Source organism: Lepisma saccharinum, chromosome 9 (assembly GCF_977018435.1).
Source record: "Lepisma saccharinum chromosome 9, izLepSacc3.1, whole genome shotgun sequence".
Taxonomy (NCBI): domain Eukaryota; kingdom Metazoa; phylum Arthropoda; class Insecta; order Zygentoma; family Lepismatidae; genus Lepisma; species Lepisma saccharinum.
Window position 1 is genome coordinate 78,031,696 of NC_139237.1, and position 13,244 is coordinate 78,044,939.

Below are 13,244 nucleotides of genomic sequence, written 5' to 3' on the forward strand. Positions count from 1 at the left end.
GTAGCACGCTGTGCTAACCACTCCGTCACGGATGTTGGCCGGAGAAAATCAATATTAATATTTTCTGGTAGTGTTTAATCTCAGTCCTTACGCCAATTTATCTATCTCTTTTCAGACTTGTCCATCACAAGACAACATCGAAAATGGGAACTCCTCTTTCACACAGAAAACATCTAAAAGTAACATTTATCTTGGCAATGTTTCTCAAGACCCAAACACATTGCTTTAAAATTAACCCCGACACTTTATTGTTAAATGGTGATCTTTTCATTTCTGCAAATTTAACGAAGACCATTTGTTCAAGACACTTTGGCATTTACAACTCTGTATCTGTCTTTATGATGTCAGAAACAAGACACATTTTACAAGAAAATGCACAGATTATTGTTGAAAGCTGTGGCTTACCGCTTATACTTAATTTTATCGAATTCAGCAGTGATAGTGAATCGGGTAGTATAGCCAGTTACTTGAAAGTAGACGATAAAAACAATGCTTTCATAATAGTTATAAATAACCTAAATGATTTGATTCGCGGTTTGAGTGAGGCGAAAAAACATTTTTCATGGAACAATAGAGGGAAATTTCTTATTTTGTTAACAGATATGGAAGTAAAGGAGTCAAACCTTAAAAATTTACTCTGCATGTTGTGGAACGAGAATATATTAAATGTAGAAGTTGTATACAGATCTACCAGAAGAGACCTTGAAAAATGTGTTGACTGTATGTCCATAACGACATATAATCCATTTACATCAGAGCAGACCAAAAGTTATGCTCCCTGCGCCAGTACAGATGTAGAGTTAAGAAAGGATGTGAGTGCAATGTTCGAGGACAAGACAAGAAATGCTCATTTACACCCTCTGCGCATCAGCGAGCGAAACTTTGAATTTCTGTGGATTGTTAACAATGAAGACGGCTCACTTAATGCATCTTTAGGATTTCCACGCATACTAGAAGCACTGGTACACTATATGAATTTCACTCCTGTCACAGTGAAGAAATACCACAACCGTTTCTTGAACCAGAAACTGGAAAACGGAACATGGATAGGACCACTAGGAGAAGCTACCACCTCATTCGTGGACATTTGCCCATTTAGAATAGAATTCACGCCTGAAACGTACAACGTAGTTGATTTCAATACCCCATTTACCTATAGTAATATGGTCTTTCTCACACCAAAATCTCTGAACATTCCACAGTGGATGTCACTAATGTTACCCTTTCGATGGCCTCTTTGGTTTACAATTATTGGAGTGTGTTTCTTCAACCTATGCTGCGAGATATTTGCACGACGCATTCTTGTTAAAAAAGGGGAGGTGTCAGTTTTCTCTAGAAGTGCGTTGTACATGTTGGCAATCCTACTGCAGATATCTGTTTCACAACCAACAGAGCGAGCTTTAAGGGTGATATTCTTATTATCTGTGACTGGATCTTTGATAGTGACGTCACTGTACACGAGTTCTCTTTTGAAGTACATGCTGTCTCATCAATACTGGCCAGAAATGAACTCGTTCGAAGACATTGCAAATTCTGGCTTGTTAATTTTCGCAACTCCTCGCAATGTCGCGAAACTGGGAGAGTACTCCGACAGCAACTTGAAAACCATCTTTTCAAGAGCACAGAAGTGTGACTACTACTGGAAAATTCTTAAACAAATTACTCTCACAAGAGATGGTATTCTTTTCGCCACCAGAACAGTAGGTTTGTTTGCCATTTCTCAGTTCCTATCAGCTACAGGAGAACCGCTGTTGCACATGGCAAAGGAAAATGTTGGGTTGTCCATTAGATCGTTCGTGGTGCCAAAGAACTCACCTTATCTATTGAGGATGAACATTATCATCCAAAGATTGATAGAGAGTGGTTTGGTTGATAAGTGGTTGACAGAATATGATAATATGTTCAAAGTTTCTGCAAGCAAAGGTAAAAGTATGGGAACTATGACCCTTTATCATCTCCAACTTGCATTTTACATCCTTCTAGGTGGGTTGACTATAAGTTTTTTAGCACTTATGGCCGAAAGTTTTACTGTCTACAGTAAAATATTACTCCGTAACCGATGTCCTCGGTAATTCTTGCTGTAATCTTTAAAGGGTTAATTTGTTGTACGGTAACAATCAGGGTTTTGTTAAAACATTTCAACAATTATAATTGTTGGATAAAACGAAATCTGCAAGTGAAATCTTCCATGGTTACTAAACAGAATATTGACAATTCTGGACTGGATATGGATTTTTAACCAACTAAGGATGATTAATATTATGATAAATTAATATCTGATAGGGTTGCTACAAAGAAACAATATTTGTATTTACCGCACATTGGAGATGGTCATTAACTACGGAAGGTATCATGCTCGATGCCATTTTTTTGCTTTCATATTGTTTGTAAAGGAATATTGTATGACTTAACTGTAGGTAACACTATTAAGACAATAAACAATAACAATGATAAATTACATAAGTATCTGGTAACCAGCACAGATTTTTTCTATTTTGTCCAAAGAAAAATCATATTTACTGCTGAATATTACACAAATCCATACAGGTTGGTGTCGACAGGCTTGACAAATTCCTTGCATGTGTAAGGTTGAGCACATGCGTCAAATCTTGCATCACTGTCGCTTTGCGCGGATTGACGTACAAAGGCTGAAAAAAAAGGACCTTGCACTTAGGCACACGACGAGTGCTTCTGGGATGTCCATCATCCAGGACGCATTTGACAGGCCGACAAACGAGACGATCTGGTAAGATTTTTCAGCATCATTGTTGAATAGCTCCATCATTATAAGAGCACAAGTGTGCAACAACGCGACCTAGGGTTTTTTGTTTGCAGACGAAAGTTATAAGATGCGAAATGGAAATATGTCATGCATCCACTTAAGCACAACACAATGATGTAAGTATGTCAGTAGTTCTACTACGATTATACTTAATGCTTAATTTATTACTAAAGAACAGATTTTTAATCGCTCTAAATTTCTAAAATTTGTACAGGTATTTCAAGAACCAGGGGCGCCAACTTTTGTAAAACGTTGGGTAGACTAAAACACTTGAATTATAAGTTCACAAGAAAATCTCATAAAACCTCTCAATAGCCGAGAGTATTCTTTGCGACACTTAGAGTTTTCATGGGAACTGCATTTCATTAAAGCATGTTTCCAGTTGGGAAAGCCAGAAGAAATTAAACAAGGGTCGCCATTGATGGAAAAAACTTAATACTTATATTTTGTCTTTAGCTTCATTGCAAACCTTACATAAAAACATTTTTTTCCATCATAAGGAACATCGTTACACTTTGTTTCCCCTCCCCCTTCTTAACCACGCCACGCCATGTATTTCAATGTGGTATTTATTTCCACACTGTAGTAATAGGCGTAATAATTAGTAGTAGCTAATAATTGAAAACAAGCGCACAAATTGTATTTTTGAAAGACAGAAAATGCACGACGAATATAATAATTTTTATGCATATGACATGCATAACTTTTATGTCCAACTATGTTTCACACATATGGAACATGGAGCGACGAAAAAATAACAAAATCCATATGCAAGATGTCAACATTAAATTGTGTACGTATTTAAAGTTTCTGCAATACATATATGTATATATATAACATATTAATTAAATGCATTACATAATCAATTCAGCCGCATCATAACAAACCAACAGAAAAAATGATATAAATCTCTCAAAATGTGCGCGCTCCTTTTCATCCAAACAATTGTTCATGCATTTAAGATCAAACTGCTTAGCAGTAGTAGTCTGAAGTACATACTTACAATGCTTCCCTCTGGTAATTTTCAATGCATTGCAGAAAAAGAATGATATTGCTCGCTTCGCTCGCAAGAAAATTTTTATATCCAAATTATTGCAAACTGAAAACAATATTAATTTAATACGGAGCACATACTTTCATTTATAACATTTTTATTTAGACTGTTCGCCCGCCGCCCCGTAGCTAGGGCTCTGAACTTTTACGAATGTACGAAAAATATTTTGCATATAAAATTTGAAATCGAGGATGGCAATTGCCTTTCTGAGCCTCCCCCCCTCACCTTTGCAGGTGCCCTTAGCCGTATGGAAGAAAAAAATAAAGAAATACATGGAAACTAATTACATCTTGAGTATCATTTTGTACTGCTACTCTTAGGTTCTGCAAACCTCTCTTTTTTTACGTCAATGTTTGCCCCCTTGTCCCCACACAATTGATTTCCGACCAAGATTGGGAGGGGGACATTACCCCCAGACTGCCCACCTGTGGTTGCGCCACTGGCATACAACTCGCGTTAAGTAATTTCTCAAGCGCGATCTGATGATATCTTGAAAGCAACTGAAATTTTTGTTACAGTGCGACTTGGAGAAAAGAGGAACACCAATCCGTTTATCAACAATGTCAAAAAAAGAACTTACTGAGCAGTAGGCAAATAGGTTATCGAAAAACACAAACAAGCCACTTAAAACAAAAGAAGAAACAATTCTAAACATCAATACTATCGAACGGAAAGACAGCGGCCTCTGATCTTTATAGAAACTACCGACAGTACAGAAAAATATATGCGGTTTCTCTTTCGATGCTTGGCTGTTGTATACAATAACAGCGGTCTCACTACACTACGACGTATGACACTTTAAGAGTTAATGTTTTCAACATAGGTTTTGAATAGGGGGTGCCTCGATTGCTCACAAGGCTTTATTCATTTAGTTACATTCATAACAAGAAGATTCCAGTAGCAATCGCTACCGCACCAACAAGAAAATTAAATGCAAACCGATTTTTGGGAGGAGCTCTGTACAAGTTATGAAGTGATAATAAGAGTGGTTCAGTAACGGAAAACAGTAATTGAGAAGTTGTTCTTTAATAGGGTGACCATAATATTTTGACTCCAATCTCAAGGTGACCAGTTTACCTCCACCGCTCCTGAAAAGTATTGTTATTATTACCGTATTATTATTATTTATTAAAGGATGGATCACATAAATGATACATTATAAACAAAAAATGAAATATTATCTGTTGTCAAGAGGTATTAATTATTATAGTTTCGGTGTGCATAGCCCTTTCTGATCAACCTTTGATGTTAGTTGAGGAGTGCCAGAAGTATTTAGCAGAAGACCCATCTTCTTGATAGCATCTTTATTCTTCATCAACCGTTTATAAATCTCACAGAAAACGTTACCCCACATATCAGACACAATACTCTAGTTTTTTTTCTTTTGAGTTTGTATCAAGATGCAGGCACCTTAAATTCTTGTTGCAATTCCGTAAAGAAACTGCATGCTTATTCACTGCTCTACAAATAAGGCCAGCCGCACACGGGATCCGACATGACGCGACGCAACACGAGTCACAAAGCGTCACGACGAGGCAAGACGAGTCTTGTGTTCTTCATACAAGAATGAGGGGTCAAAAGAGGTGTTGATTACTTTAATTCCATTCATGGCAGTGTTCAATGTCAATTACTAACAAAAATGAAGTTGGGAAGGGTGTAACACGACAGTGTGCGCGAGGAAACGGGGAAGAGGGCGGATACCCCCATAGGAGCCAATTATCCCTGGCAACAAAATTTAATTTTTATTACTACCAGGGATGTTTCTATCCTCCTATCATTTTGGCACTTATATATGCAAATATGATAATTTAATTTTGATATTTTGTTTTAAAAAGAGAACTAAATATGTTGCATAACAAATAAAATCACTAACATATACGTGAAAAGATGAAAGCCATTGAAGATTTGGAAACATATTATTTTTGTGAGGAAATTATTAATCAATTGCGTGGCTTTGTTTTGCATTGCATTTCTAGTTATTTTGCATAATAATGTTAATTTATCTCCTCTCAATTAAAGAGAGTAGATCTCCTTTTAAATACATTTTTAATTTCCTTGTATATTTCCTGTTTACACATGAATCCAGCAATAGATGAACCCCCTGCAAAAAAAGGGAAGAAATTTAATTCGCCAACTACGTACGTGCAAACACATAGTTATTCGAGCAATAAATATCAAAGTAGCCTTAAGATTGTTTTTCTTGCACAATTTACGATATATTTTCTACATACATTCTCTGTCAAAATACAAGATAATTTCCACTAGATCTATTTTTTCAGAATTATTTTCCTGTAGTTTACGGTTATTAGTTACAAGCAGAAGAAAACAGTTTTTCGTTGTGACGTTTCAGGAGAACGCACGCTCCCTTCATCAGACATTTATTTTCATTTTGACTAAACCGTAAATTACAGGAAAATAATTCTACAATGCAAGCAATGCGTACATACAAGAAAAACTATTTTTTCAGATAATGCAATTGTGCTACTAAATTCCGTAGCGCATCAATATTGTCCTTATAATAATCGTACAACGGAGGCCTCGCTTGCACAAGAACGATTAACTTCTCTGGATCAAGCTCCATTTGTAACCTTGACAGCACCGTCAAACCTGCATATAATATGTGCTGTCAAACGATACAGTGAGCGTCACATGCAGGTGGTGGGTAAGCTGAGGAGAAAGGATTAGCACATGTGCAGAGCGTTTGGTCGCATCTTGCTCCTACGAGACCAAATTACTGGGACCTTCACTGTTTTGTCGAAAGCCGTCGGAAGGTGATTCGAGCATTTCGAGGTGACTCGAGTCAAATGTTTCGTCCGGTCTGCGGCACAAGGGCACCATGTGTGTGTATATATATATATATATATATATATATATATATATATATATATATATATCAGGCGCGGTTGGCCCTATAGCGCACAGGATCAGTGAACCCCCACTTATAATATACGGCATTTACCTTGAGAATGGACAATAAACAATGTCTTTACCTTTTGACAATTTTTCGCTAAAATTTCTACACGAGAAGTCATGCATTTGTGTCCGTAACACGGCAAATTATATTGCTGAGAAAGAGAAACCGCGAGTCGGCCGCCCTCATGCAGACCCTCAGCTGAACCCCCACAGGAGAGCTCCTGCCATAGGGAAGGTTCGGGCGGCAGGCAGAAGCTCGGGGCATCTATATGAGCAAAATACATGGAAGAGGATACTGAGGAACCTCGATCTCCACCCAACGGTCATGCGCAGTTCGTGCTCTCTCAGAAGCCGCAGCAGAAGCCAGAAGGCACCGTCCTCGCTGCAAGCGAGACCCAGCTGGTTCCTCTCTTCCAGTGTTGCCCTATGAGGTTCAAGTTTGAAGCGCATTCGTTACATATTCAATCTTCTCTGTTGAATAATTTTTGTGCCGAACTTCTTGGCATAAATGTAAAATTAGGCAGAGAAGGATGAGTAGAAATGAACGAAAGCTGGAAATAAACGCGATGAATTAAAATAAAATAAATACATTACTAAAATAATTCGAGCATGTATTCAGACTTTTTCCTTAAAGATGGAAACACTTCGGATATGTGAAAGTAAAAGAATGCCGCGATCTCAGACAAGAAAGGAAGATGTGACAAACACTGTCGGTGTCAATATTTCAATTTTGTAAGTTTTCGAAGTGCTTTCATAGTTGTTGCAAAGTATTGATGCTCCGAAGGATGGACTATGTTACGTCATTTGATGCAGTGTAGGTGTTGCCGTCTGCGCAGGTAAGAAATGACCGCTAAAATGCATACAATTGACGGAAACAAAATGTCTCGTCTGTTGAAAGCAAATTAGAGATAAAGCAGTGCTGGTCGACCAACTCCAAATTTGAAAAAAGAAAATAAAAGCTGTAGCGTTTCAATGATAGGGTCTCAGGTATCTGGTACGCACATGCCATTGGTTGCCATTTCCCTTTAATAATTGTATAAACATTGTGAATATTCGTTTTATAATTGCAGGCATGGACTTCCGAACGGAAAAAGGGGTCACACCCGCCTGGAGAATTAATGTCAACGTAAAACTATTTATTATCCACATATAATTTCATTTCAGTCACAGTAACTTATGATAATTATTATGAAACTCTGCTATGAAACCTCATTCTATGAAATAATTATGTACCAATCTTTTAACCCCCCCCCCCCCGATCCCTTTGTTTCGCGAAGAAAGTATTTGCGGAAACTGAATATGTGTCATATGACTTCGGTGAACCCCCAGGAAAATAATGCACGAGCCGCGGCTGATATATATATATATATATATATATAACGGTTCAAATCCGGGAACTTTTCTAACGTTGGAAGCGGCCCCGGCGCCCACCCAGCGTCGAATAACATGGGTACCTGGGGGAAACCCTGGGGGGTAAAGGCGGTCAGGGGCGTGGTGCTGATCACATCACCCCCACTCACGACCGGATCAAGAAAGTGTGGGGCGTTACCCCCACACCCCCTATACGCCTTCATGGCGTGGTGCTAAGCACAGGGGAACACTTTACTTTTTTACTTTTATACACACACACACACACACACACACACACACAAATATAGTGGCTTTATAATAATCTGAACGGGACGACCGGGACACGTCTCTATAATGGGGCTGTCGCGGTCAAACCATATTCTTTAATTGGTAAGGATGTCAAATCGACCCTTCCTTATAGAAACATGCATCATACATCGTTGGAAAGGGTATGGATCAAGGATTCAAGAAATGTAGGATTTAGGATGAGGAAACAATTGGAAGTGGGAAAGAAACTAGTATAAATTTGTGGAACCTCCATTATAAATGAAACGTGATGAACCTAATTTACGTTCAGATAACAGGCTAGATGCCTAATTTGTTATTTTAGGCTTGTTGGGTGTAGTTATCTTCCCATAAATAATACATTTATAGTGTATTTATGCTAAGAAAACCATAACACCGTAGGCATTCCTCGAGTGACGTCAAAACGCAAGGTTGTCCTTACTTTGTGCGATAAGGGAGATAAGTGAACTATGAGAGTCTCCCTTATAGCACAACGCTAGTACAACCTTGAACAATAAAACCACCAAAAAACATATATTACCGAAATGCGCATACATATCCACGTTAAGAATCGAAGTTCGACCTGGCAACACTGTGTGTTTACAACATGGTAATACGATAAAGGAAAACTCCTATGGTAAGTAATGCAAGAAAGTTTATATTATTTCACAGAGCAGGAACTTCTAATTGAAAAATGCACAGCGCCAAATAGAAGCACGAATTCAGTGCTATCAGTGATTTTTTTTTTTTACGGCGAAACTGTAAAACACAAGGGTTGATTGTGCAGTCTAGCCAAAAGGGTCACTAAGTTACGACAATTAGGCTAACATTGTCTAGATAGGTAATTGAAGCTCCCCTTAAGGAACCCTCAAATAAATTAGTCTTGGCACGCCTATGACTGTAGTGCAACTGATGCCTTAAAATTGCCATGAGTTTTGTTTGTTAAGCTCTTAAAATGTTATCAAGACATAGATCAGGACATAAGGAAATATCTGCAGATTGTGAAGCGTTCGAAAGATAGGGAAAACAGAATTTTCGTCCTACATTTGAAACATCTTGGTCGATTTCACTCCTGACGTATGTAAGTAGTTGTTGCAGGAATTCCAGCTTAAAATCTAACAATCTCCTGTAGTTATGGACTAGTTTCAAGCGAACTCGATACCAAAAAAATTAAAAAAGATATAAATATCTGGCCAAAGGTCGAAAGACAGATATACAAAGTGTTCGAGAAGTTCCCGTACCACTAGATTGCATTACATAGTTCATATTACTCCTAGATATATATGATTTATATTTATTTATTATAACACATGTTTATATTTAAAACTTACTTGCGTACTTCACATCACGTTACAGTACATCGTTTGCCCACACACAGTGGTGTGCCCAGTATTTTCAAAAGAGGGTTACTTTTCAGTAGTAAGTACTCATTTTAGCATCTTGACTTTGATGTTCTTTTTTAGGAATGCTAGGCAAAGAGTGGGTTATGATCCCCAACAAAACCCTCCCTGGGCACGCCACTAGCCGTTCATCAGCACTGTGCTATGTCCGCTCACATCAGCCATGGTGCAACAACTGCCATACGGATTCGAGCGAATGTTCCACGTGACCTTCATAGCAGAGCATGCGAACCACAAAAATAAATCATTCCTAAGCAACCGACAATTATACAGTTCATTCCACTTGCTAAGGTATTATTGTTATCTATTTTATTATTATTAAGATGATTTTACTTTTGAAAACTAACCTGTTGAAAGTTCTAGAAAAAAAAATCATGACTCACATGTACTCTAACAGAGAAATAGGGGAGACCGGGGTAATTAGAACAGGAAACAGCCTGTAGAAGTTCCACTGTAAATTACTCAGAAAGTTACTGATGGATTTTTTAAAAATTTCTACTATTTAAAAGGACATCTTTTGTATATTTTTGAAAAAAATAATGACCATACCTGCATTGCAAATACTCATCCAAAAAAAATAAATTGTCATGACACCATAAAATTGTTCCAATTACCCCATTTGGGGTTAATGGAACATAAGTTAGAAATTTCAACCGAATAGCTTTAGATTGCTGTTGGGGTAATAAGAACATCATATATAAATGTCTCATTTATCCTGCAAATTTGAACACAATAGCTCTACTTCTTCTGGAGTTATCAATGCTTGTTTAAATAAAATCCCAAGTTAACGTCTTTTTTCATAAAGTTCAATTTCCCAGCTGTGAAGCAAACTTGTGTGAATGAAAATCAGTGTTCTATGATTTATTTGAAAGGTTACAGGCCATTCTACAATGTAGTAAAGAAAAAACTTCTAATAGTTACATGTACAATCTAGTATACCAATTAGAAAAAGTACAAAAAAGCATCTTTTTTGGAGAAAAACTTACTCCAATTTGTAACAAGTAGTGCTAATACTTATGAAAACACTTAAGATAACTTACATTAACAGGTTTAACTGTCGTGAAAAACTAATATATCCAGAAATTAAGCTTATCAGTCTCAAAAATCAATTATATATGAAACCATAAAATATAGGCTACATGACAAAAGCTACAATAAAGAACACTTGACCCATATTAACATTTGTCAGTTTGACACCAGTAGATCTACTGATTTGAATGTTTGATTTCTTTTTTGAAAGCTTCATACTTGCTCTTAATGATGTCATACAAGGGAAGGGTAAATGGACCGATTCCATTTAACTCCAAAGGTCCGTAAAATATAAACTTCCTATCAATTTCCTCAACATCAGGTCTTCGTGGCCAATCGAACTTGCCAGTTTCTTTTTCCTCCAGAAACTTGATTGTTGCTTTAGACTGGCCATTAGAGATTTTAATAATTCTACCAACATACCACTTTCGCTCGTAATATACAGCGTAGTACTTTTCCAGTTTGAATAGGCCTACATCGTCATCCTCTGATTCTATTTTACTATGTATATCACAATATACTTATCTAATGATTACAATTACCATTTTTTGAAAGTTGATACAAAATACCAAGTATGACATCATATTATACATTGAACAATTTTAAAGAGTTGACCTTTGTATATAAACCTTGATGCCAATGCAAATGTACACAATTTCAATAAATTTAATTATAAATTTGAATGTATCATATCTTTCTTGTCTGAAAGAACACATATGATTGAAGATATTTGTTTTTCATATTGCCAGTCAAAAATAACTGTTATGACTAAATTATTATAAATATTGCACAAATGTGGAACTTTGAACTTAGCCTAACCATTTTCAAATGTTGTTATGACAATGTATTATTTTTATTGTCATATTCATGGTATTTCAAGATGATGTTCTTATTACCCCATGACTGTTCTAATTACCCCAAGCAAAATCAAGCAAATTACGCAATGTTCTAATAACCCCTTTGCAGAAATTTTTGGGGTAATAAGAACTTTGCTTATAAAAACCAGGCAAATTGCCCATAGACAACCAAACTCACATGAAAAGATGTGTGCCCTTATGTTTTATTATAGGGGTAAAGAAAATTTTGCAAGGGTTCTTTCATTCACATCCAGTATATGCAGAAGCAGAGAAACACCAAGCATGCGTCACATCATTTTTTGCAGGTGTATAATAAAAGTCAAATAAAACTTACTTTTGTGTAGTTATTCCAATAACAAATTTTCTGCATGTAGGTTTAGTGTAGGTACATAGGTATGAAATGTTATTACACCAGTCTTTTTGTTTTAAATTATTCTACATTAACATGTTCCAATAACCCCATGTTCTAATTACCCCGGTCTCCCCTACGTAATTAATTGTAGTTACCTAGATAAAATGTTCACTATACACTCGGTAATATTTGTTTGTTTCACCAATGTCAGTACGGTGTATTGCTGGAAAACAATAGCGAGCGCTTTGTAGTCAACAATTCTTGAATCATTGTATTATATTCCGTTCTGGTAATCGTTGGTATGCAGAAAAAGCATTTATCCATTTCCGGAGAATTAAATAACAAGTGGGATCTTCTGTTTGAGAAAGCGATCATTGCACAATGATCCATTGCTTTTAAATCTCACCCGCTCCGATGTCAGGTAGCGTTTGTTTACCTAACAGGCTCCCAATCAAGCCGGCTCCTTCCCATGTGCACGTATAGCGGCTACAATATTAGAGTGCGCGGCAAATCTCCTGCATATGGCGATAGCCAATAGCAGCGCACTGCAGCGGTGCCATGTCGAAATCTCACACGGAAAAGAGACAGCGTGGTTGAGCGAAACGCCTTGTCAAGGAGAGCACGGCAACGCCGCACGTCTGTGATTCGCTGGTGCTGTTCAGCCGTTCAAGGCCATATGCAGGAGATTTGACGCGCACTAGTGTCTTGCTCTTGACCCCAACCCGTCCTAATGTATCCATTTTAATGAAAAAATTATGTAGCTTGCATGATATCCAAACAAAAGCGGACATTTCCGCTTCTTAATCTCCGAAAATCTAAGGTAGGAATATGTCTGCAGAAAATCTAAGGTAGGAATATGTCTGCAGAATTTAAAGTGTCCTCCAATCAGAAAAAAACGAATTTTTGTTCACTATTTTGAAACATCTTGCCCGATGAAATGCATTATCAGAACAGTGGCGTGTGTAGTAACTGTACGAGATCAGCTTAAAACTTCTAAATTTGCTGCATTTTGACTCCCCGCTACTCTTAAACTACGAATTTTGTTAGAGTTTTCATTATGATGTTGCAGCTCAAGGGATGCTCTAAAATTAACGAGGTTTTAGTTTGTTAATCTGTGAAAATGTGGCCTAGAGTAATAGAAACTGAGCAGAATCTGAACTTTAATAATACAGCTGGGAGAGAGAAAATTGTCTCGCTAGCATCCCTAGGCATATATGTCATG

General features: G+C 37.2%; 2 protein-coding genes across 2 annotated transcripts in view; both read left to right on the forward strand.

Moving 5' to 3' along the window:
* Positions 1 to 602: 602 nt before the first annotated feature.
* Positions 603 to 2,072, forward strand: LOC145992488 (glutamate receptor 2-like). The gene has a single exon (XM_083128869.1). The coding sequence runs from the start codon at positions 603 to 605 to the stop codon at positions 2,070 to 2,072; it is 1,470 nt and encodes a 489-aa protein (XP_082984995.1).
* Positions 2,073 to 2,795: 723 nt separating this feature from the next.
* Positions 2,796 to 13,244, forward strand: part of LOC145992754 (immunomodulatory peroxidase-like) — a 52,631-nt gene continuing 42,182 nt past the window's right edge. The window contains exon 1 of the mRNA XM_083129141.1: positions 2,796 to 2,898. Coding sequence (XP_082985267.1) covers positions 2,870 to 2,898 — 29 coding nt within the window. The 5' untranslated portion in view covers positions 2,796 to 2,869. The remainder of the gene's footprint in view (positions 2,899 to 13,244) is intronic.